Source organism: Pollicipes pollicipes, unplaced genomic scaffold (assembly GCF_011947565.3).
Source record: "Pollicipes pollicipes isolate AB1234 unplaced genomic scaffold, Ppol_2.1 Scaffold_7243;HRSCAF=8683_pilon_pilon_pilon, whole genome shotgun sequence".
Classification (NCBI taxonomy): domain Eukaryota; kingdom Metazoa; phylum Arthropoda; class Thecostraca; order Pollicipedomorpha; family Pollicipedidae; genus Pollicipes; species Pollicipes pollicipes.
Window position 1 is genome coordinate 94640 of NW_023597042.1, and position 25610 is coordinate 120249.

The 25610-nt window shown below is 54.8% G+C and overlaps 2 protein-coding genes across 2 annotated transcripts; one reads left to right on the top strand and one right to left on the bottom strand.

Moving 5' to 3' along the window:
- Positions 1-283: 283 nt before the first annotated feature.
- LOC119110874 (MOB kinase activator-like 2) lies at positions 284-11917 on the bottom strand. Its single transcript, XM_037234748.1, has 5 exons — positions 11755-11917; positions 8436-8599; positions 2896-2992; positions 2004-2128; positions 284-802 (listed from the first exon to the last, which is right to left on the bottom strand). Exons 1-5 carry the CDS (start codon positions 11757-11759, stop codon positions 471-473), a joined length of 723 nt encoding a protein of 240 aa, XP_037090643.1. The 5' UTR covers positions 11760-11917; the 3' UTR covers positions 284-470.
- Positions 11918-14993: 3076 nt separating this feature from the next.
- Positions 14994-23749, top strand: LOC119110871 (eukaryotic translation initiation factor 4 gamma 2). Its single transcript, XM_037234745.1, has 14 exons — positions 14994-15130; positions 15429-15531; positions 16129-16239; positions 17464-17637; positions 17949-18329; positions 18537-18903; positions 19565-19758; positions 20106-20307; positions 20561-20701; positions 21091-21251; positions 21740-21991; positions 22327-22482; positions 22740-22892; positions 23329-23749. The coding sequence occupies exons 1-14, from the start codon at positions 14994-14996 to the stop codon at positions 23392-23394; spliced, it is 2598 nt and encodes an 865-aa protein (XP_037090640.1). The 3' UTR covers positions 23395-23749.
- The last annotated feature ends 1861 nt before the right edge of the window (positions 23750-25610 follow it).

Consider the following 25610-nt stretch of genomic DNA (forward strand, 5'->3'; position numbering starts at 1 on the left):
CAGGGATACGGCTACCCAGCTAGGGCGGCTAGTCAACAGTAAAATCATGGCTGAAATCAACACTCGGGTGGGCCCGCGGCGACGCGGCGGGGCCGGCCGAGCCGGAGCCGCCGGCCCCGCCGGCCACACAAAACAATGTCGCTACATTTGTACCAACAATCACAACAGACCGACTAGATGCAAGCTAGGTCACGCGCTTGCAGAAGAAACTAATATGGTTAAAATAAATTATCCCGGCGGTGGCGTCGGTGGCGCGCGGCGCCTACAGCAGGCAGCCCGGAGCGCGTGCGGGCCGGGCCCCTCCGGCCACGGACGAGGCGAGGGTAAGACGCGTGCGGCGCGGCGCGGCGCAGAGCGGGGCGTATCACTATTGGCAGGGCTCGGCGGGCGCAGGCCGGCCGTCCGGCTCCGGCTGGTCCGTCTCCATGCTCTCCGCCTTGTCGCCCCCCGACGCCCGACCGTTCGCCACGTCAATGTTCTCCTTGTTCTCGTCGCCGTCGGCGGCGGCTGGCAGCGGCGAGCGGCGACGCAGCCGCGGCCGACGCGGCCGACGCGGCCGAAGCGCGCGGCGCCAGCTTCAGCGCCACCACCAGGTCGTGCAGCACCTCGGTCTCCTTCTCGTCGATGAGCTTGAAGCGCTCGTTGAAGAGTGTGAAGTGGGCGAAGATGCAGTTGAGGTGGGCGTGCAGCGTCAGCAACATCACCTCGCGGAAGTGGTGGTGGTAGATGTGGGCCAGCACGTGGAACAGCAGCCGGAAGATGCGGCGCACCACCACCTCAAAGTCCGTCGGGAAGTCGTTCACTGCGAACGGCGGCAACCGGTTACAACAGCAACGAACATCGACTAGCTACAAGCGGGCAATGGGAATCACAACGACCCCTGACAAACGGCCGTCAGTTAGGCCACTCAGACTGGACAAGACCGGCACATTTTCATCTCCAGCGCCGCCCGCCGCACAGCCGCCGGCGACGCTGTGTTTTCCGGATACGCCGCCGCCCGGCCGGGGTGATGATGAAGCGGGGTTCGCAGCTGGGTAGCTAGCGCGTGGCCTGCTGCTCGTCACGGCCGGCGGACGCCGCGCCACACGAGACAGAGAGGCGGCGGGCTGGGCCGGAGGTCAGCGCGTGACGAGGCCGGGGCCACACACACACAGACACACATACGGCCGGCGCTGTGACCTGGTCACCGTCACGGACACGTCGGCGGCGGCCGGTGGTCCACAATCGGCACAGCCTGCCCCGCTCCTGGCACCGGCCGCCCACGCTCAGTCAAATTGACACGCTCCGCGTCTGCACAGCACGCGAGCGCAACATTTGGGGGAAAACCAAGGCCCACACAACGACCGCTGGCCATGCCCGAGCCGTCTGGTGTCATTGGAATATTACAGGCCCATCTCAGGGGGAGCATGGGCGTAAACCAGAAGACAAGTGGTGTATTTAATGGGAAGCGCCACAGCACGTAATGAGCTCCAAATGTAAGTGGCCGTCGCACAAGAACCGCCTTGATACATCAGACAGATGCATCGAGCTGTAATGGTACCGATAACAGTGAGCGGTGGCACGACACTTCGAATTCAGCGAATAAAAACAAACTGTCACACCAATGACAGACAAGCGAAGAGTCCAAGGTGGAGATCGGAGTTCAGAGTGCACACCCCTGGACCCGTCTTCACATCCACACCCACATCCACACCCACATCCGCACCCGCACCCCCGCACCCGCACCCGCACCCGCACCCGCACAGGCACAGGCACAGGCACACACCCACACCCACAAAGCTAGCCCAGACCGGTGTCAGAGGCAGCCCGAGACCCGCGCCTGAGCGGCACCCGTGCCCGCCCGCGCCCGAGTCAGTCCATGCGGCGTCGTGAACGACCGCCATCTGCCAACACTCAGAGCGCGCGGCGGACGACTCGGCCACGGCGCCGGCGGAGCCCGCACGGCGCGCGACGCCACACTCGAGACTACGGCTTCCACACGTCACACAATACGCCAGCCTCACCTGGTTTACTGGGAAATACTGGCTCGTCGTTAAGCGTCTTCTGGATGTACGTCATCACGTAATCGACGTACTGAGGTGCTGTCGTCTTTGTTTTCTTTCCCCTCTCGTCGACCCAGAAGTATTGCCTGCAACGACGAGGTACCCAGAATAGCAGCGCCTATTCAGTCCACAAGCCAACAGCCCGGCCGCCGGCAGCGGAAAACAATCGATGCCTCGGCGGCTTCTAACGATCCCATGCACGCAGCCCTACACTGGCGCGCTCGGAGAGAGCCTTGGGAGCAAAATCGTTATCAGTCAGCTCTGGCCCCGCTTGCCAAACCAGTGACGTCATGCGGCCTGAAGTTAGGGCAGAGCGTTCCTAAAAAAGCACGTCCGACACTGCCGGCCGGCCAGAGAGGACCGTCTCTAAACAAACCCGCCCAGGGCGCGCTGCGACATCCCACACAAACGTCCATCCGACCGGCCCTGATCAAGGTCACCGCCCACAGCGGAGGGCCGCGGCGGCCGAAGGTCCCACCACCCCAGCAAATGTCACGGTGCAGTGGGGCGACGAGCGGCCGGCGGCCCGGCCCCACTGCGCCACTGGGGCGGCCGCCGGCGAAAGGTCAGCCCCGTCGGAAGGTCGCCGGCTCGACGCCCCGGTCGGACGCCGCCCCGACGGAGGCGCCCCCTCAGCGGAGAGCGCACTTGGCTGGCGGGACTTTTTGTGCAACACGAACGCGACATGCATTCACCAAACACAATACCGCAACTCCGTCACAGCGCCCGAGGCGAGCGGCAGCGCACGTCCGCCGCGCCGCCGGCCGCGCGCCGGTGCACGTGAATGGCCCGTTTCCCAGACAGTGTTGACAGCATGACAGCCCGCGTGTCAGCGGACGTGATGGAGTGTTACCTCTGGCATGGTCCGTTCATGTCCGGACACGAGGACGTGGTGCAGTACTCGGATATCGTGCCATACACCAGGTTGATGTGCTGGAAGAAGTCGATCGCTGCAACAGAGCGCACGCCGTCAGCTGGGCGGGCTGGCGCGGACGCAGCCTGACGCCCGCCGCGGCAACATCGCCACAAACCGGACACACATCCCGCCGCCATCCATGAGCCGCCCGTCAAAGCCCAGAGCGGACGCGTGAGTCACCAGTGATAGGCGCGAGCATGAGCCGGGCCGTCACGGAGCGGCAGCGGCGCCGACAGGCCCGACAGCGCCGCGCCGCTGGCGCCGGCACATGGCCGTGTCAGCACGAGATTGCGACGATCAATGGCGCTGTCTGCCCCAGCCGACAGTCGACAGTGGTCGCGGTGTCGGCCAGGGCCAGCGGCGGGCCACGGACAGGGGGGTAACGGCGTAAGCGACCGCGTTGCAGGATGACGAGTGACAGGTAGCACGGTACCACACTACGTACCGCACCGGTCCCACGGGACGGCGGTGGGGCGCGGCCGGCCCGTCACGCGCCGGTACCGCACCGGTACACGGCAAGGTCAGTCACACGGTACCGCCCTGGCACGTGGGAGGTGGTCGCACGGTACCACGCGGACCGACCGCGTACCAGACCTGGCCAGCCCGCGCAGACGGCGGCGTCGTAACGCCGACGTCATTTATCACACGCGACCGTTAGTGCGGCGGCGTAGGGTGCAGAGACACGGCACCTCGATAACGGACACCACGCCGGCCGTATCGCGCCGCGCTTTCGACACCGCGTATCGCCCCGCGGCCGTGTTGTGATAACCGCCTGTGCACACACGCCAAACGCGCTCTGGCAATGACGTAAAACAGTCACTGGATGAGTGAGGCTGGGTGGAGACCACCCAAAAGCGGGACAAATCGATTAGCTGTAAGGTGCAAGGTCATTCTAAGATTATCATGGGTGGACCACAGTACAGGGTTCTGACTGACGGATGGCCCGAGTCTACGGCTCACGAGCGGTGTGTCATCGGCGAGATGACGCTGAGGGGGCGACCAGGCGGGGCTGCGCCTCTTCAAGCCGCGGACCGAGGCTGGCACGAGACCAGTGGACACCCACCTCCGGCCACTTATACCGGGCCGGTGGACCACGTCAATCTCACTGCCCCAGCAGTGTCTCGCCGCACCTGTGAAGTGCCCGTTGGCTGCGGGGCGGTTGTGATTATGCGCCTCGGGATTAACCTACTTTTGTGTTATCCTGTACGCGTGAAGTACGATTAGCACGCGCTGACAAGTGTGCTTTGACCAGCAGTGACTCTGGACAGCAGCTCCGACGCATTCGTATGGATTGCCCCACGCCAGTAGACGCACGCCGTCGCCCTACGATCGACATCGTCCTAGACACGCCTGTGCCTCGAATTACCGTACGCCAATAACACAAATCATGCATGCAAATTGCTTCGGCACGCAATTATTTCAGAGCATGATCATTTCAATAGCACGCTCCAGTAACTTGATCACGACCGCACCCCGAACCCCGATATAGACACTGAACGCCGCGTCACTCGCGTCGCATAATGAGCGGATCACCCTCCAAACACGGCATGGTGTGTGAACAGGGAGCCAGGAGGGCACCCAGCCGGTTGAAGCTGCTGTCTCCCCAGCTGCCATCACATGATGCCAGCGAGCGCCAGGACGACAAAAGGCGACCGACATCCGGCCCGGCGCGACCCGGCAGATCCGCTCATGACAGCGTGCATTATCGGGGGACGTGCGGCAGACGCGCGCGCGACAGAGCCTGGGGGCGCCGGGCCGGCGGAGGCGCGTGCTCGGCGTGCCTACGCTCGCGGATCGTCGGAGACGACAGACTGTTGGCCGTCCCAGCCGGGCTGTCGGCTGTCAGCAGGCAGAGTCAGCCCGGCAACACACGGATCAAAGCTTTCGTGGCCCGAGGGAGCGGATGGCTGCTTCAGCAAAATTGTCATAAATCCCCGGATACTATAACATATTAACCCGAACCCCACGATGGTGGCCACAAACAAACTCAGTCGTAAAGTCCAACATGGGACCTCACTTCAAACCACCTGAGAGCAACAAACATCGGCGGTGTTTGGGAGCGGCACCCTGCGCCGCGCCGAGGGCCCGCCGGTGGTGTGAGCGGCGAGCGCGGCCGGCCAGGGACGTGTTCTGCCGATGGATCAGCCGTCGACGGAGGCACCGTATCGATCACCAGCGGGGCAGCGGCGCTCCTCCGCGAGCCGTCGCCACGCGACACCGGGTCGCACCACACCACCGGGCGGCAGTGCCACGCTCTGGGGTACGACGCCGCATCCCGGAATGGAGTGCGGCACGTTGCCACAGCTACGCCCCCTCCCCTCTCTCCCCCCCCCCCCCCCCCCCCGCCAGCCCACAGCGTGGCGACAGCGGCAGCGCGGCGCGGCAGGCAATGGATCTGTTAGAAAAAGAGGCAGCGTTGCCGTTACGTACGGCGTTGGGTTGCATGGTAACAACGATATCAGATAACAGCCCCCGCTTACGGAACACCTCTGCAACCGCTCGCAGTACGCATATCTACACAGGTGCTGTGAACTTTCATATCGTCGAGTGCCGAACAAAATTTAAAACAAGGACCAACCCCCGATCAATTGACGGCACAAGCATGGTTACAAGCGCACCACGGCCTGGACAGCCTACCCAATCACGGGGCCACACGCCGACATCAATGCGAAGGACTGTACCGGCCAGTCACACGACAGAGGACGACAGAGACAGGCCGACTGTCCAGCCCGCCGGGCCGTGTCTGGGCCACCCGCTAGGTCACACGACAGAGGACGGCAGAGACAGGCCGAATGTCCAGCCCGCCGGGCCGTGTCTGGGCCACCCGCTCGGTCACACGACAGAGGACGGCAGAGACAGGCCGACTGTCCAGCCCGCCCGGCCGTGCCTGGGCCACCCGCTCGGTCACACGACAGAGGACGACAGAGACAGGCTGACCGTCCAGCCCGCCCGGCCGTGCCTGGGCCACCCGCCCGGTCACACGACAGAGGACGACAGAGACAGGCCGACTGTCCAGCCCGCCGGGCCGTGTCTGGGCCACCCGCTCGGTCACACGACGGAGGACGGCAGAGACAGGCCGACTGTCCAGCGCGCCGGGCCGTGTCTGGGCCACCCGCTAGGTCACACGACGGAGGACGGCAGAGACAGGCCGACCGTCCAGTCCGCCCGGCTGTGTCTGAGCCACCCGCTCGGTCACACGACCGAGGACGACAGAGACAGGCTGACCGTCCAGCCCGCCCGGCCGTGCCTGGGCCACCCGCTCGGTCACACGACAGAGGACGACAGAGACAGGCTGACCGTCCAGCCCGCCCGGTCGTGTCTCGGCCACCCACTCGGTCACACGACAGAGGACGGCAGACACAGCCCTACTGTTCAGCCCGCGCGGCCGTGTCTGGGCCACCGGCCCGGCCCGGGGCAGCTTTCAGACGGACACCGTCTGCCTGCAGACGAATCACCGGGCAGCCCGGTCCGCCGTCGATCGTTCGCTACAGTTCGATGCGTCGCCACATGGCGTCCAAACCTTCGGCGTTCTGAACATCGTTACTGTTATCACCGTCGCGGTAAGGTTTGCTTCGATGCGTCGCCACATGGCGTCCAAACCTTCGCCGTTCTGAACATTGTTACTTGTTATCACCGTCGCGGTAAGGTTTGCTTCTGTGGTAGCCCGCGTTTCAGCGCTATCTGCACACGCCCTGACAAACGGACAGGGTTCATTTCACTGACTGCATAACTCACATCGCAGCACCTTTTGACAACGCTTCTTACCGGCATCTCCAAGAAGCAGCCCCGCCCGTGCTGTTTCAATGATTGGAGAGGTTAGGTACGTGCCAGCCCTCTGTCAATCTCTCCAGTGGGCGCAGTGCTCGAACTCCCGCTGAATCCAACTCATTATGTCTGCACGTCCATGTTCATTTCGATTTGCTTAGAGTCCGATGGCCTCCCTAGGCCATATCAGAGCTAGTAGAATGAGATTCGACGAGTCATAACGCTACATTAAGCCTGCTTTAAGGGAAGTATGCCACCTCTTTGTACTCCCCACTTTAAGTTAGATCATACGCGTCCGATTTGATCGGTAGCACCTGGTCTCTCGAAATGCTTCTGAAAGGCTCAGACTTTGTATTTGAAGTAGTCACCCCTGTGGGGGAAACCTTATTGAACTCCCTGCTCACCACTATGAAAGTAATACATTTCATTTCCCTTACTTTTTCCCGTGGGTGTGTTCTGCAAACACACTCATTTGTACAAATGTTCGTGTAAGAAAGGCTGCGGAAGTTTGAAAAACTCCGTTTAGGGAAAAATATATTCAAGTATAAAGTTATTACCTCGCGAATTCAACGAAACGTCATGTTATGGCTTCGATTTATTCCCCATTGCGTTTATCAGCGTCTCTTTTCGAAGCACGCTTTGACTTTGGGAAACCGAGTATCACATGGTCGCCAGTGATGTACTGGTTCAAACTTCAATCAATGCGCTTCACGGCAACTAGCCCTTGCCGCCCGCTGTGCCAATCACAAACGGTCATTTGTACTGACATCATTCAGTACCAGTCGACAGCCGCCTCCCCCCCCCCCCCCCCCCCTCCCTGCAGATTCTTCCTTGTCATGACGACGGCTATCGCGACTGCAGGGAGGAAGCGTAGTGCTGTTACAAAGTGTTGAAAGCGCAATTTGGACTCGAAAACAATTTAAGTCTATATCCCCACTATGCCCTGATGGCGCGGCAGTGGCACTACCCAGTGCTTGGACTAACTGGTCCTGAGGTTTCACTTGAGTCTTCTTTTAATATATCACAAAAGTGGGACACTACTTTTAGGCTCCAGCCTCCGAGTAGTAACCTGCCGGATAGCGTGTCACTGAGGCCTAACCTAACCCAACCTAACCGTACCTAGGGGTCTGTGGGGGCTAGGGAGGGCCGAGGCTCTGCGGGGGTCTGCGACGCTCTGCGGCGGTATGCAGCGGTCTGTGGCGGGTCTGTGGGGGCTTGCGTGGGGGCTCGGAAGGGCCGGGGGTCTGCGCGGGCTCGGGGAGGCCGGGGGTCGCCGGGGGTTGCCGGGGGTCGCCGGGGGTCGCCGGGGGTTGCCGGGGGTTGCCGGGGGTCGCCGGGGGTTGCCGGGGGTCGCCGGGGGTCTGCGGGGGTTGCCGGGGGTTGCCGGGGGTCGCCGGGGGTTGCCTGGGGTCGCCGGGGGTCTGCGGGGGTCTGCGGGGGTCTGCGGGGGCCAGCGGGGCCCGGACGGCTCGCGGCCGCCTCATCAGCTCCGCTTATCGCCGACCACACACCTGACCTGACCTGACCCACCGACACGGACGGAGGGCCCTCACGGCTGGGGCCTGCAGTCCGCTGATGACTAAGACGCGCTGCCTGAGCGGGGGACACGGGACGGAAACGGGCGACACACTGTGTTCAGCGCAATGGCGCCACACTGGGCGCTCACTAGACCAGCCCGGCTACCCACACCCCACCGAGCGCACGACACTCACTGTGAGAGGCTAGCCACTCGTTGTAGCCAAGCCCGGGCGGCAGGTCGACCAGCTGGCGGAGGTCGGTGTCGCTGTGTTTCCGCTCTAGCACCGCCTCCTCCAGGTACAGCTTGTGCTCCTCCTGCGAGGGCGCCGAGCTCTCGCGGTCCTTCCGGCGCGCCTTGCTGCCGGGCGAGGTCAGGTCGTGTCAAGTCAGGTCACTGGGCATCACAGTGCACCCAGTCTCATTATGGATGGGTTGGGTCAGCTTCCTGGCACACACAAGGGACTGGAGATTTGAACACCTTCCCAACAATGTGGACAGGGTTTTATATAAATTTTTCCCAAAACTAGCTATTTCAGGCCTTCCCAAAAACTCTAAAGAATGACAAATGCAAGGACATCACAAAATTTGCTTTTTGATTTATAAATTTGGCCTTCTGAACTAGATCTGCTCCTTTGCAGCAAGGTATCAAATGTGTTGCAGTTGTGGCTTTGGAATTATGGGCTCCATCAAGCAGAGCTTACTATGACATTAACACCACCACCCACATGGCCCAGTTTCCATTCAACAGACCATTTTTGCTTCCATCCCCTGTCAGATTGTACCAAAGTACACATGTGCATTGCACCAAAGGATTTGGGCATACCATGCAAACATATGATGTGACAGCCTCTAATTCAGCCTGGCTCTATGTTGGTCAGTTGACAATCAGCCACTACTGATGATTCACATCATAATCATTTCTAGAATATGAGCTCAGACATCTGGCACCCTGTGGTCAGCTCCCCAGCTGTCCATTAGGGTCATCACTTTCAGCTATTCAACAGCCCAAGTCAGAGACAAGTGCCATCTCAGAGTTGATTAGTGGAGAGTATTTGGCATGGAGAAGCTACAGCAATTCACCTTTTTGGAAAACTATCCCCCCCCCCTCCCCTCCCCTACTACTGGCTTTGTTCTTGCTCCTATATTACCTAGCAGACATTGTGCTATGGAAATGGCATAGTTAGATCAGAACAGTTGGCAATGGTCAATCAGATGCTTTACAGCATGCCTTTCAACAAATAACTTAATATAATCTCAGAGTTGTCTTCCAGGGCATGGTGCAGATTCAGATTCTGCAAAGTTCTGGGATGGTTTCCCTTCATTATTATTTTGCAGCATGCATAATGCAATGTACATGACTGTACTGACATAAACTGAAAATAAGGCTGGTTTACAAAAAATCAGACATTTGTGCCAAAATAGCCATCTTCTTTAACATAGTAAGCTGTCAATAGAAAAGAATGGATCCAAGCATAATTTGTCATTTTAATGCATCAGCATAGCAGTCACACTTTGTCAGATATGTTTTGTTTCACATTCCTCACACTTAAACCAAGTTTCAGGTGCACCATGCAAAAGAACAGCAGTGCATGGGTGAAGCATCCAAACTGTTCAGTGAAGTTTGTGAGCATAACCATCACTGTTCAGTACACATTGCAACCCCACATTTATACACATTACCTGTTAAGCCATATAAACAGTGGCCTATATGCACACTGCTGGCTTGTGGTCCAGTTTAAATTAAGCATTATATCTATCAGATATAATCCCAATGTTCCACTTTCCTATATATAATCAAATCAAATACAACTTAGTAAAATTAAATGCTTTCTTCCAAGGACATTCCCATGACTCTAGCAAAAAAAAAGGTATCTTAAAGCATCTTGTTTCCTCACACTTCCACACACATCATGGGCTCCAAGCAAGCACCAAAAGCAGAACAAGACATGCTGGAGATCTGATTTCTAGTATCAGTTAACTACTGTTTACCTATCATACTGATAGACACTAGTGACATCATCAAACTGGTAAAACAATTCCAACTGAATCAATGTAAAAATGTCCACTGCCAGCAGTCACAATGTCACATAAAGCATGACACATACCTTTCAAATGCTGCTATTAAATGGACTCTAAACTACCTTGATGATAACCTAATATTGGGCAAGGCCTGACAGTTGGTATGTTGTACATGGAAGCATCACATAACTTCATATTCAGGTGTTACAATATCAAACAACTACAAGTTTACAGGTACACATGGCAAAACTAAGCTATGCAATGCAGCAATGTGTAAGATCACCTGAAGAGGCATGACACAGGTTTGACTGCAAAATTTATTTTATATTAAGGAAGTCATACAGGTCCAGGGAAGAGTGCAACTAACATAGATACTTTAAGTCTGACCATGCCTGGATAATCCCATATTTACATTAAGCATAAAGACAAAACTTTGTAATAAGCCTATATATTCTGAAAAGCTTCTTCTTGATTTCTCTGCATTTTGATTTGGCACCCTCTTAAGAATGACCTGCACATGAACTATGCCACTCACTTGCAAGCCACTCTATTGTTTTGGATGACTGCTTTGACCCTTTCCAATATACAATGTATATGCAAATAAATACCTAGCTTTCTAAGCTCTTCAAATCTATCATAGAACTGACATTCTATTGCATTTCTCTCTTACCCATATGATTTTGTCTCAGTGTGTTACTGACACACTGGAATAATAAATTATATATATATATATATATATATATATATATATATATATATTGGTGCTGTATATATATATATATATATATATGTATATACAGCACCAATAATAAGCGTAAGTACAAGGAATGAGCCATGCTGATTCAGTGTAATCAACCATATCTTCATTGCTGGCATTCATTATGCATGACAAAGCAGGAAAACCATGCATGCTGAGATATCATATAGATTATGTCATGTTACAAAGGCCATGAAAGTTCAGATAGATTAGATTAGGTCGGACCATGCTAGGTCTAGGTCAGATGAGTTAAGCTCTGCTTTTGCTTGGTCAGGTCGGAATGAGGGCTAGTTAAAATCCATTAAAATATATAATACCCTGCAAATGACAAAATCGATTATTTTTCTTTGCATTTACAATGAGCTTAAGAATAGCGATTTCATCACCAGCAATACTGCACTGTAGCTATAGTTATCCAGCTTTGGTGGTAATGGCTTTATGCAGTGCAAACATATTGCATATCGCACATTCACACCAGGAGTGACAGAGGTGACATGCAGCTGAAATGCAGTAGGTGGTATACAACTAACATGCTCTTAAAATGACTGCATTACTTTAAAATACAACATTTCAGGATTGAGGTTTTCATAAATATACAAAGCATGAGTCATATTTCAATACAAGTCAAACTAGGGCTTCAATACATGATAAAATCAATATTTCAACATGTCACATTCAGATTGTTTTGGCCAAGAAACCCAATGGGCATCTAAGACCTAAATCATGCAATGCCTTACCCCATAAACCAATCAACTGTATCTCTGAGGTAGTCAGGAAGCTTATCCAGCTTGAATTCTTGGAGCAAAGCTTTAATCAAAGCCCAGCTTCCCAGCACCTTCACCACGGTCTATTCTCCATGAGTTCAACGTGCCCAGACGGAATACCGAACATTAAACTAAAATGGAAATGAAAGCGCCTTTGCTCGTCCTATTCTGACAGATCGAAATAACTTAAATGACAGTGTGGGCAAAAAGCAAAATACTTGCAGCTTGTCTCCAGTTTTTTTCCCTACGTCAATGATACCATAACCATTAATACTCTCCAGGACCCCCGCATGCAGCCCGACCCCTGGCCCCAGCGCTTCTCCGCGTAGTTCCTCGTCTTCCGTTCTCTAATGTGCTGCAAAACGATAACAAATATGGCTTCTATTTTGCAGGTAAGGCAGATGAAAAGTATAACAAGAAAACCGCGCGGTTCTTTAATGTAAAAACTTTGCTTCATTCAGTAAGTTTATTTATTTGATGACCATTCTAATCAAGATGAATTTTGGTCCTCTAAACCTTGATATAGCCGGCCAAAATTAGCAAAAAGGGCAGTACATTAATATGTTTTTTTTCTCTATGTTTTGAACAATATCAGCAATGTCGTGCATTCACTGATGTTGCTGTGATTCGGGAATGAATGCATCAACCATAACAATACGCAGCGCTGTTATAACAATGCGCAGTTGCTTTACAATAGTTGCGATTGTCCTGCAATGGGCATTGCAGATCGCAGTCAAAAATCATTGCTTCTAAACTACAACTAGGTTAATGGAGATTCCTACTATGTGACGTTTTTAGGTGGAAGGTATTCATGAAGCAACTTAAAGTTGCACACTGTGATTTGAAGAAACAGTCTGTTAATCTCCCTGATAACTATGTACCCGAACTTGAAATATAAATTAGTTATTTATGACCACAACATCCTTGTGGATAAATTCAGTATGAAATCCTTCTTCCCGGAAGAACAAAAATATTCTAGAGGAATCTACGCGGACGCTACGCGACTCGGAACGCAAGACCACCGCCCGACTGCGACGAAAATTACGTGAACCAATTAAGGTAAGATACCGGAGTTCTGGATGACTTGATGTAGCTAGATTGAAGTGTGCGTTGTGATGGGCTTGTGGATGTGGAAATCGAGGCAAAAATGCTGACCTGTTAAGATTTGTTCGTCTTTGTAGCGTTCCTCGTTTGCCGCTCCTTGTTCTGGGTAACGGAACAAAGAACTGGATCTGCTTAGTCATTTGCGTCCCCAGTCCACTTCTGGGTGGAAGTAGAGCACTTTGAGTTTGTAGCTGCCGAGAACCACTGTTGGTCGCAGGTAAGTGTCATTTGTTTTGGCATCTTAGACCAAAGTAGGACACAGGTGTGAATGTGTGGTGACGCCCTTGGTACGCACCAATTCGTATTCCATGGGCTCAGCATGCATTTTATGGGGTTACATGATGGTTTATGCTTCAGATCTTTTACGTTTAATTTTGGATCATGGATATTCAAATAGAATACTTCTGGTTTGTTGTTCCATAGGAGATATTTCATGTCTGCAGACCTTCAGGGTTTTGATACTTTTACTTTCCTTGGGTGTATGTTCTTTTTGTCAGAATTTGTTGTTAAATGGTGTTGAGCTGTTGAGAGCCATAGGTAGTTTTTTTTAGGCTTGTCTTTGACTATGATGTTTTTCTATTGAGAGGATTAAATAGGTTCACAGCATTCTAGACCATGAATGATGTTCTATGCTATTATTTAGTTTTCTACTGTCCTTATGTCTTCTGGGGGACAGGGCAGCCAAAGGAATGTTTGGCTGGACCAGACCAGAGGAAGATCCCAATAAGCACCTTCCCATGTACTAGGCCAATTTTATTTGTGGTACCTCTCATGCATGGTGACTGACCTGTCAGTATGGCTGGAGGTAGGGGAAAGTTTTGAATCTTTTGGTTTGACTTTGAGGGTTCCATATGGTTATGCAGTTCGAATGTCTGAAAGCCCCAATTACTTCTGCTGATAGAAAGGGTTCAACATAGCACAGGCTATCCAGCAAGTTGGGACAGCTTAGAGGATATATTTTCTATACTCATTTGCCATGAGTTATGATATATTAAGGTGGCATATCATTGATGGTCTAGATGAATTAAAACCAAACTTGTATAAATAATGAAGTAACTGATATCTTGCATGCATACATATTTAGCACCAGCACAATGATCAGTGTTACTGCATCCTTAAATCTCATCAAAGTTTATACTTGCCACCCCACCACATTGCTCAGTAACACACAAGCAGTCTCTATTTATCTGCACCAAGGTTGTCGTGATTCCACATTGGAAATTTGCCCTCTTTGTTCCAAATGACAATACAGCTTGTTCCTTTTGGAATGGGTTGGTTTTTAGGGTTAGGTTGCTGGGAGGATGAGAACATTCTTGTTGTATTTTCATAATGTCTGCCAACAACCATTTTTTCTCAGAGATGTTCTTGGATTTGAAAGTGATGTGTTATACCTTTTATAACCAAACCACGCTGTTTTCCCATTCTTTGTATTCTTCCCTACTGCTCCAACTTGACAGAATCTGTTATAACACTAAGATTTGTTTTCCCATGGCTATGAGCATTTAAGCTACAAGAGAGCTAGTGAGATCAGAATAAAGTTTCAACAAGCATGCTGTTTTAAAAAGCTGATTAAGAAGATATAATAGCAGATAAAGTTGAATTTTCTATGTACTTGTTCTGTAAATGTCACTGTCGTGTGCAAGAATTTAAAAATTGAGCCTTCAACCATTAATCATTCTTTGGAAAATGACAGCCATGCGAGCATGCAGCCAATCAAATGTCATGCTTGGATTGGTGTCAGAGGACTGTGTAATTCCACACATTTTATTCACAGTTAAGTGCATGTTGATAGCCTTCATGTGCTTAGTGCTTTCCTGATTGTAAGTGTATTGGTATATTGACCTCACATCACATGCACATTATCACACTTCATGATACCAGTGCTTTACTATTTCATGCTTCATTTCATGAGATATGCTGTTCATTGTATACAAATAGTGCATAGATATTGTTATGTTGTGTATAAGGTATGGAAATATGCCAATAGTACATAGGCATTTTTATATTGTGTATAAGGTATGGAAATAACTTGCAAACTTGAGCTGTCTGCATCAATCTTGCCTGCTCTTTGTTATGACTGTGCATCACTTTTTGTTATTGAAAGTATAATGGGTGGTATTCTTTTTACAGGCCCTCCATCAACCATATTAAATTTTAAGCCTAAAGTTTCATACAGCAACAAGATTCCACCCACAACGGAACTGGACAGGGAAGTCGGGAGTGCTTCTCGTGGTTCGGGAGGGAGGTATGTATCTTTGAAGTACTTTGTTTGATGATGTGGCATCTTACTTGTACCCAAAGTGGGCTTGAAATGAGATGGTGCAGTGTAGAAAGAGGGATAGGCACATAGTGTCTGGCTTTGTCAAGATTGTGTCAGCTTGTATTGTTTTGTGTGGAACCATCAGTGCAGTGAGGTGTCTATTTTGTTTACAGAGCTAGATGAATGAGATTAAGACCTAATTTTGTGATATGCTGCAGGATATTATGTTGCAGCTTAGAACCAGTGTGTGCTGATCCAAATTAACACTGCTGTTCTTTTTCAGGGACAATTCCAGTTCCTCAAACAACCCTTTTAACCGATGGGTGCCACCTTCTGTGCTTAAACGAGATGCATTTCCCCAAGACCACGATCCTATTTTCCGGAAGGTAAGCCAGTTTTCCAGAATGTTGTAGGCATGCCTGTAATGATTCTGTGGATTGTAAAATCTTTGTTTATTTTGTTTGTGTTTTCACAATCTCCCCAGTTATTGATAAGACTGCCCTGGCATATGAGCCGTGTCAGTCATGGCTTCTTGTGCTGCACTGAGAGCAACACATGGTTATGCGAGGGATGGGTGCAGGCTATGTCACTGGCAATAATGGCTCAGAGTCATGCAGTTAGCATTACATATGTCTGGTTTTATATTTTTGGTTAACTTTACCTGTCTTATGCAGGTTGTCTGTACCTATGTGTGGCATTTAGTGATGTTTTGGGTTTTGGCAATCCAATGTTTTTTTGAAGAGGCTAACTAAAATTTATTTTACCATATCAGGGTGAGAAAAAAGTAGCAAGGTAGCCACTCAAATTTGTAGATCCCATTTGAATATTTTGGTAGAAATTTCAGTGGTGTTGGCACTGTTATGCGCTGCTTGCAGACAGAAAGGAGCCCTCTCAGGATTTCACATGTCATGCTTGGCCAGGGGCATTGTAATAATGGCTGATTGCAGTTCTGTCACCATGTCATAACACATGATGCTCCACAGGTTCGCGGCATCCTCAACAAACTCACTCCCGAGAAGTTTGACAAATTAACAGATGCCATCCTTCGCATTGGGCTCGACTCAAGCCTGATCCTCAAAGGTGTCATCTTGCTGGTAAGTTCCATGTGCAAAAATTGTATGGTTTCCACCTATACTCTAGAAGTGTGCTGCCATTTTGATGATATCATGTATTGCATTGTTGTGACTTTTAAAGAGGTAAGTATATGTCATGTGCTTACCTGTTCAATGGAGAGGAGCTGACACATGTGATAGGACAAACTGAACTGAGTGGCCAGCATTCATAGTGGAAAGGTGGGGTTGAGAAAGCTTTGAGTTGGTGTATAGCCCATTGGTTTACTAACGAATTCTTCGGAGCTAAGGCGTTGACATGAAGGTGAAATCTGAAACTGAAATCAATGGCTTTGGAGTTTGAATCTAAAAAGATGAAGCCATTGGTGTTGTATTGGTTTTTATTTATGATGTACGGCTCTGTTAATGTAGCAATGTCGGCTCGCGGCGAGCGGCCCGCAGAACCGTCGCCGGCCGCCCGCCACTCGCGCCGGCCCTTCATCACTGCAGTGTCCCTCAAAAACCGCAGCTGCTCTCAAACCGGGAATGCTAGGGATACGTTTTGGGTGTCAAAGTACCCGCAATGGATGCCCCACACGTTACTCAAAAATTGGGCGTGATTGCGCGGCGTGCCAGAGAGTTATCCCCAGAAAATTTCAAGGGGGTTGGCGTCGACCCCCTCCTTCTATCAGGGCAGGGCTTAAAATGTATGATGTATGGGGATAACAGGACAGATGGACTTTGTGGAGGCTCCTCGCAAGTGCCTTGAAAAAGTGACGATGTCAAAGCTAAAGACAACTTATATGGGGTTCGAAACCGAAGTCAACCACCAAGCTAACTGAAGAGGCACGAATTCGAAGCTGAAGACACCGATAAAAAGGGCATAAAGCCAATGCCGTAGTCAAAGCCACGGACATGATAAAAAACGCGACTTCAAGCCGAACCTGGAGCAGAACATAAAATGTGCAGTATTGCTAATTTTCACAGCCGTTTTTTCAAATATATATTTGAAAAAATATCTCCTAAAAAATTAGGACGCCATTTAGCGCTCCGGGGTCATGCGCGGCTTGTATGCATTTGCCGCGTTACCATACACGTCCGCTGGCGTCAATGGACCATGGTCACTGACCAGTTGCTTGGTTGGGGAGGGCAATTTTGTCGTTGATTTATATGTGTACGGTTGTGCACTTGTATCAGGTCAATGTCCCACTGTGTGTACCATACTGTATGAGTGGCGTGTTATTGACCCTTGGTGATGATGTGGCGCAGATCTTCGACAAGGCACTTGATGAGCCCAAGTACAGCTTCCTGTACGCGCAGCTATGCAAGCGTCTGTCTGAGAGTGCTCCCAACTTCGACCCTCCGGATGCGCCGTGCACCTTTGTTCGGCTGCTGCTCAACAAGTGTAAGGACGAGTTTGACAACCGCAGCCACGCCAACCAGGTGAGACCCGTGCGGCACTCCTGACCACACGCAGATCCGTGCCATGTGCGGCCCACTTTTGTCGAGAGTGGGCTGAAGATGGCCCACTTGCGAAGTTTGAGTGTAAAACTTCTCGCGTGGGATGTCAAATCAGAGATATTGGCTCGTCTGTTGGGTGTCCACCTGCCTTTCAAGTGTGTGTATTTTGATCTTTACGGGTCTGAATCGTTGTGCACTGCTCGCTGGTCACGTTTGGGATCCGGTGTCGGGCATTCGTCGCCCAGTCGTGTGGGCCAGCCGTGCCCGCCTGACGCCCGCCCCGGCCGCTGCAGGTGTTCGACGACCGCGATGGACCGCTATCCGCCAGCGATGAGGAGCAGCGCCAGCTGGCCAAGCAGAAGATGCTGGGCAACATCCGCTTCATCTGCGAGCTCGGCAAGATGGGCATGCTGCACGAGGCCGTGCTGCACTCGTGCATCCAGCAGCTGCTGGCCAAGAAGCGGCACCAGCAGCTGCGCGACCTCTCGGAGGACGTGGAATGCGCCTGTCAGATAATGCGCACCTGCGGCGCTCGCCTGGACACGGAGCGGGCCCGCCCGCTCATGGACCAGTACTTCCGGCGCATGGACCAGCTGGCTGAGCAGCCCGAACTGCCCAACCGCATACGGTTCATGCTGCAGAACACCGCCGAGCTCAGAGCCCACAACTGGCAGGTGAGAGCGCCGGAGCAGTGGTTCCGGGCGTCAGAACTGCAGATGCTGGCGCTGAAAGGCGACGGCGCTGTGATCCATCTTTGTTTGTTTGTTATGTCTGATGTTCAGCTGTCGTCCATCTGTTCGTCGAAGCGCCAGTGTGCGCGTGAGACGGACGTGACCGGCGTCCCAGGTGTGACACTGACCCGGCACCCCTCTGACCGACAGGTGCGCGCCGTGAACCGGCCGGACGGGCCGCGTACCATCAGCTCGATCCGGCAGGAGGCGCGCGCCGCCGGCGTGCTGCCGCCCGGCCGGGCGGCGCCGCCGTCGCGCTCGTTCCCGGCGCTGCCCATGATGGCGCCGGGCGGCGGCCGTCAGCGCGGCATGGAGGACGTGTTTGGCAGCCTGCCGGTGGGCTTCAGCACGCTGGGCACCGGGCCGGGCGTCATCGGGCTGGACGGCCGCTCCAACGGCCGCCAGCCGGCGCACGCCATGCTGCCCGGCCGGGGCGGCGCCGGCGGCGGACGGTTCCCCCCGCAGCAGGCCGGCTACGGCGGCAAGCACGGCGCGCAGCCGCAGGGATTCGGGAATGGTGAGCCAGACCGGGAGCCGTGGCAGTGGCCAGTGCCTGTCAACCAGCAACTGTGGGCTGAATGGCAGGCGATTTTGCGAGTCAACTGGACATGTAGTAAGGGAATGGAAGGAGGGCTAGAACAAACCGTATATATATATATATATATATATCCATCCCTCCATCTGGGTCGAACTGCAGAGTGGCGCGTCGATGGCTGAATGTGCTGTCGTCTGGCAAAATGACGTGTCTTGAGTCAGACGCTCGTCCTCCGACCCGATAGTTGCCTTCCGGCAGCTCGCGTGTAACTAGGTGCCGTCTGGTACTGTTGATGGGCCCTACAGCACTACAGCAGTCATAGCGCCATGAAACCGTAATGGTCAATCTGGTACTGATGGGCGCGGTGCAGGGTCTGCTGCCAGTCACTTAATGGGGGTAGTGTGAATGTTGACATCACTGTAGTGTTGGCATTGGCATTGTTCAGCCTGGCTTGTGACTTTATTCAACCATAAGTGGTCCATTGAGGTATGAGTATCGCACCAGCCCAGCACGAAATGTGACACAGTCAACACCAGTTGGTAGCCCTATAGCCGATACCACAGTTCGACAAACAGCTGGCATGCTGCCTTGACTGCGCCCATGACCTTGCGTTGTCGGCTGACCGTAGCACGTCCGGCCGCAGGTGGCGCTAAAGACCTGCCACCGCGGTTCAAGCGGATGATAGTAAACCCGTCTGGGCCGGAGGACCTGTCGCTGCGACCGGCCGCCAACTCGATGGTGCTGAAGCCCCAGGCGCCCTCCATGGTGCCCAAGAACCTGTCTGTCGGCACGCGGCCCATCTCCATGACCAAGAACGAGGCGCCGCCCATCATCAAGGTGCGTGAGGCCCGCTCCTTGGGCGCTGGCTGAGAGCAACGATGATAGGCTACAGGAGGGTGATGTCGATAACTTCGAGTGGGATGGCACGTGATTTTGGGAGGCAGTGATGGGCTTGTAGTAAGGGAATGAAGGGAGGGAATCAGGATAGAGGGAGGTAATCAGAGATAAAGCTAGCCCAGCGATCTGCGTGGAGTCGCGGAATGACGCGTCTGTGGCGGTGTTGCGATGGTGCCGGTCAGCCTATGGCCGTTTGGCAGTAAGCTCGCATTGGCTCGAGCCGCGTGTTCCGGCTCGCCGCTCCCAGCCCCCACGCTCAGCTGACCGCGACCCGGTGTCGGCCGCAGGCGTCCCACGACAAGCCGCGCGCCAAGGCTCGCGCCGCCGGCCGGGAGGAGGTGGTGGGCTCGGCGCTGGCCCTGCTGCACGAGCTGTGGGCCGGCGGCGCGCTGGACGCGGCCGCCGCCGCCTGGCGCGACTGCAAGGTGCCCGACAGCCTGACCAGCCACGTGGTGCAGCAGATGTTGGCGCGCGGCATGCAGCGTTCAGGTAAGTGTGTGTGTGGGGGGGGGGGGGGGGCGGCAGGCAAGGGGTCCGAAGCTCCGCCGTTGGGCCTGTGCCGACAGGGGAGCTGGGACGTGTCCGCGGATCCGGCCAGTGCCCGTTCATAGCGGCGGCCGCGGTGGGGCCGGGCTGTGCCCAAGTTATGAGTGCTGTCAGCTGGTGTGTGTCGGTCGCGGTGTGGTCTTTGCCCCTGTCTGCGTGTGGTAGCCGCGCTGACGTACCGTCGGCCGGCCGGCAGAGGAGGAGCGGGTGCAGCTGGTGGAGCTGCTGACGGCCGTCCACAAGGCTGACACGCTGCCGCCTCACCACTCGGCTGACGCGTTCCATCAGTTCATCGACGGACTGGAAGACGACCTGGACGTCAAGGAACAGGCGGCAGGTCAGCCCTCGCGCCACGGCCGCCCTCGGGCTGCTGTACAGCCCGCTGTGAGGCTGATACGGTGTCCTGGCTATTGCGGACTAAATGCCAGCTGGCCTGTCGTGGTGATGCCTGAGATGTTGCCAGAAGTGGCAACTCGAGCCAGTGCGATGCTAATGGCAGCGTGGTTTTTGCGTCTGGTTTCGTGTGGAAAGGTGTTGGTGTTCACTGCTGATCTTTCTGCCGAATGATGCCGTGTCAGTTACATTACACCGTGCTCAGTCCCGTAAACAGTCCCGTTCAGCGCCGGTCCCGCCGGGGCTGGCCACATGCTGGGATCGGCCCTGTCTCGTGCCGTCCTGAATGACCCTGTGGTGGCGCCGCCTGCATCCGTGTCTGGCTGTCGGCAGGCGGTCTGGCGGCGGCGGTGCGGGCTGATCTGCTGGAGCTGGGCGACGTGGCGGCCCAATGCGAGGGCGGCGCCCACTTCCCGCTCTTCTTCATCGTGCTGCAGCGGCTCAGCGAGCAGATGGACAACCAACAGCTGATGGCGCTCTGCACCAAGACCAAGGTGAGACCGCGCGGCGTCCACAGCCGGCGCGCGGCCGCTCGGCGACTCCTGCCCACGGTAGGGCGTCGGGTGTCGATGCACGCGCTTGCTGCAGCTGTGTCCGATGGCGGCGTTGGACCTGCCAATTTCTCCCTTGTACGAGTCAGCGTCTTGTGTCTGCTGGTAATACCGTGATTGGTAGGGCCCTCTGTCTGATCTGCCGTGCCCTGGCGCCGCATTGCCGCGGATGGGTGACACTATTGGCTACATTCAAAACAGGTGTTCTCATTTTTCAAGGACATTTGGCCCAAGATTATATGTACACCCCACTCATTAGGCAAAGTTGTTGCCATGGGCGCGGCATGACCTCAGCAGTTGGCGCGCCCGAAAATCCCAATAATCAATCGTCCATCTCGGCGGGACGCTGCGGCCGCCGTCTGGGAGCGTCGCTCTGCCGTCACCGTCGGCCTTGCGTCATCTCTGACGTTATCGTCGGTCGCCGCCGACAGACGAGCCTGCTGACGCAGCTGCCGGCCGCCGAGCGCACCAAGGAGCGTCTGGCCGAGGTGCTGGACGAGCGGCAGCTGGCCTTCCTGTGCCCGCTGCTGCCGCTACCGGCGCAGCTGGTGCGCCAGCTGGCCGCCGACCCATCCGAGGCCGCCTTCTACAAGTGGATCCGCGCTAACGTGCCGGCCGCGCTCCACCAGGAACGCGACTTCGTCGGCGCCCTCTTCAGCAGCGTCATCCGCTTTATCACCGAGGTGAGTTCGACGGGGGCACTATGTGGTGACGTTTCGGTGATCCGCCGCGCGCCTGGTCTCATATTTAGGTGCTACCATTGTCACCAGCTGTGAGTTAATGCGTTTATCATGGGACGGGATTGCGGGATCAGATACCGGGATTATGGGATGAGATGCGAATGATGCCTTACTTCAGAATGTGAGTCGAAATAAGCGAGACCTCGACAAAACCACAGCACACGGTCCGATCACCAAGTGATTTCTGAACGCTGCCCGCGGTCGTCGATGCAGCGTCCGACTGACGTGCATTGCCCTGCCCTGTGCTGATCGGTGTATGCGTCTGTCCGTGCGTGCAGCAAACGACGCTGGCCGCCGACGTGGACCGCACCCAGATGCCGGACAAGGCGCTGCAGGAGCGCGAGCGCGAGCTGCTGCAGCGCTTCCGCCAGGTGCTGCAGGCCTTCACGCACGAGCACGTGCAGCTGCAAGTCACGGCCACCTACGCCCTGCAGGTGCGGCACCCGCGTGTGTCTGGCAGGGACGGCGCTGTGCGGGCGATAACGTTGTGGAGAGGGATAGTACGCGACGTAGTGGCCGGTGGTATGTTAGTCGGGCGCCCAGGGTCTGCCAGTTGACTTGTTTGGGTGCGCTGCTGTCATGTCCTATACGTGAGTCCGGTCTGGACGGGCGGTGGAGCGTCGCTGCTGGGTGAGATCGGCAGCGGTCTGGACACACGTCTTGAGCGCGGTGCTGCGCTTCCTGTCCACAGGTGTACTGCTACCAGCACCAGTTCCCCAAGGGCATGCTGCTGCGCTGGTTCAACCTGCTCTACGACCTGGAGATCGTCGAGGAGGAGGCGTTCCTGCGCTGGAAGGAGGACGTCAACGACGAGTATCCCGGCAAGGGCAAGGCGCTGTTCCAGGTGCGGTGCGGAGCGGCTTGGGACGCACCGGGTGCGGACGGGCGGCGACCGTGACGTGGTTACGGAGGCGGAGCGCCCGACCCGGCGGCATAGGGCCCCGATAGCCGCGGCAGAAGGCGCCGGCTGCTGCCACGACGGGGGTGGAGGGAGGGGGTTCAGGGAGCGTCGCTATTCAGATCTCGGTGGGTTTTGTGTGATCGTCGTTCGATTTATTGGTGTCCAGTCGATCCCCAAGGTGTATGTTAGACCCTCATGTCTCGTTAAAGGCGTTGTACGACTCATTCATGGGATGTTCCATGGGATTCGCAGTCTGTCTGTCGGGCAGGCAACAGCTGACACTTATCACACGTCTGGACCCCGTCCGTCGGCCTGCGCGCGTCTCGCCTGCTGCCAACGTCGACGGTTGCTGACGCTGATCTCTCCGCCCCGCCTCCAGGTGAACCAGTGGCTGACCTGGCTGGAGGAGGCCGAGTCGGACGAGGGCGACGAAGATGACGACTGAAGACCGCCCTGACGCGAGCCGGTCTCGCCGCGTCCGGAGACGCCCCTCGCTCTTCTGTTCCGCGCGCGTCTCCGTGTTAGGTTCAGCGCGGCGCTGATCGGCGCTGCGGGGACTTCTGACCCGGTGTGCGGCCGAGCGGAGCAGGCCACCGGTGGTCCCTTCCTCGTGGCGGCGCCGGAAGCTTTTATCTGGGTTTTACCGGGCGGTCGCCAGGCAGCACCTCTTCCCCTTTAGGCATTTGTCGGTATCACCAGTGCACGCTCTGCCGGCTTTCGCACGTTGTTTTACCAGTTACTGAAACTTCTTTTCCGTACGAGGGATGTTGGCACTACTAAATAAACTACGCTCTGATGGACGTGCGGTTTGGACCACGGACGACGCAACCACCACCGACCACGGACGCACGTACGTTTCGCCGGCGGTTCTCGGAATGAAATGCAGATAGCAACAGCTGGGCCTCGGATTTTGGAGCCTCGGCCAGCCGGGACAGAGGGCGCCTGCTGACAGGACATCTGCGACGCTTCTGGTTCCGAGCAGCGATAGCGCCTCGTGGGCTCGTACGGCGTGGGCGATAGGGCCGTCCCATCCGGTCCCGGGGTCACCGAGCGGTGCGGCATCCGGTCAGATGTGCTCGCCCATGCTGCGTGGGTTGGGCGCGGCGGTGCTCGTCACTGTCGCATGCGAGAACGGCGAGATCGCGGCGCCCGAAACATGTTTTTATTTTGCGGCGTGGAATGTTTAGCGCGATGTCGAGGGGTCAGCAGCGGCACGAGCAGCGCCGTTTTAGCATCCTCGCGTTGCTCTTGCTGATGTTACTGAGCAGCGGAAGGCGGAACGCCCATCAACTCGCATCAATTAGGCAACCGACGCTGCGCGTGTTTCGTACTGCGGAGAAACCCGGAGATCCTTGAAAGTTCAATAAGTAAGCGCTAGTGACTACTACGTTCGCAGGAGCTCGCCTCCCAGGGTGTTGCGCCATACGGCGGGGGAAACGTGTACGTATGAACATCGGCACGTCCTTCGGATCAGCCAGCGCTGGGACCCATATCCAGGCTCCGGGCGGCCACCTAGCACGGCTCCGCTGTGCGTGAGACTTGCGGTTCCTGCGCTTCCGGGTGGGGGCTCTCATCTTCACGTCTGTGTGGCGCTGTCATGCGTGCTGGGCAGGGCACCTCGCAGGACTCGCTGTGAGGAACTATTGCGTCGCATCTGCCGCGCCCGCGGACTACCGTGCACGGGCTGCGCTCGCGGGACCGTTCCAGTTGCACTGGGGTTGCACCGAGCACAGCAGAACAAAGAGGCATATTGTAGGCGTACAGACGCCTGATTCGATGAGTCTGCAGCCCAGATTCCGCCCAGATATCATAAGCGCGTCGGTAGGCTTGTGATGCAGGCAGTCGGCTATAGCTTGGATTGCGTAATTTGTGTCCCATCTGTATGGTCCACATAGCTAAAAGTGTCATCCGGCATTCCGTTGGATTGATCGCCACGCAGAGGGGTAAGGTGTACTGTCCATCGCCTTCGAAGGCCGTCTATGTATTACACTACGCATTTCTGGCCATTTCTCTACCCCCTCCCCTGATTACGTGCTGTTTGCGCTGACGACTCCCCTCCCTCCCCATGGTTACGCTGTGCCAAGTGTAATGTCCCAAAAAAGGTCACGTCCGTTCGGCCCCTTATTGAGCGCGAGTTGTCAGGGGTATGAAGAGATGCAAACTTAACATGGACGCGTTGTTTGCCATGGCAAGGATCCAACGGTTTGAAAAGCATATTAAAAAGACTAGCATGATTCGCAACCACACCCGAGCGTAAAGTTACGCTGTCCAACTTAGGACCCTGCCCTCTCATTACGTTTCGGTTACGCTTTATCAACCTCTCCCCTGCATCTGTAACGTAATGTATGAACAGCCTGTTGTACGATTTCTCCATTGCGCGGCGCGTGAACCATCCCCGGCATTGAATATGCCAAGGAACGACAGACAAGGCGGCGGGAAGAGCAGAATGGGTACAGCCACATTTACCCAAGGAACGACAGACAAGGCGGCGGGAAGAGCAGAATGGGTACAGCCACATTTACCCAAGGGATGACAGATATGGCGGCGGGGAGAGCAGAAGGGGCACAGCCACATTTACCCAAATATAGCAAAATTTAACTCTAAGATATTGCAGGGAAAAGAAACGCTAAGGGCTATGTAGCCAGTTGTGCAGTCGACTGG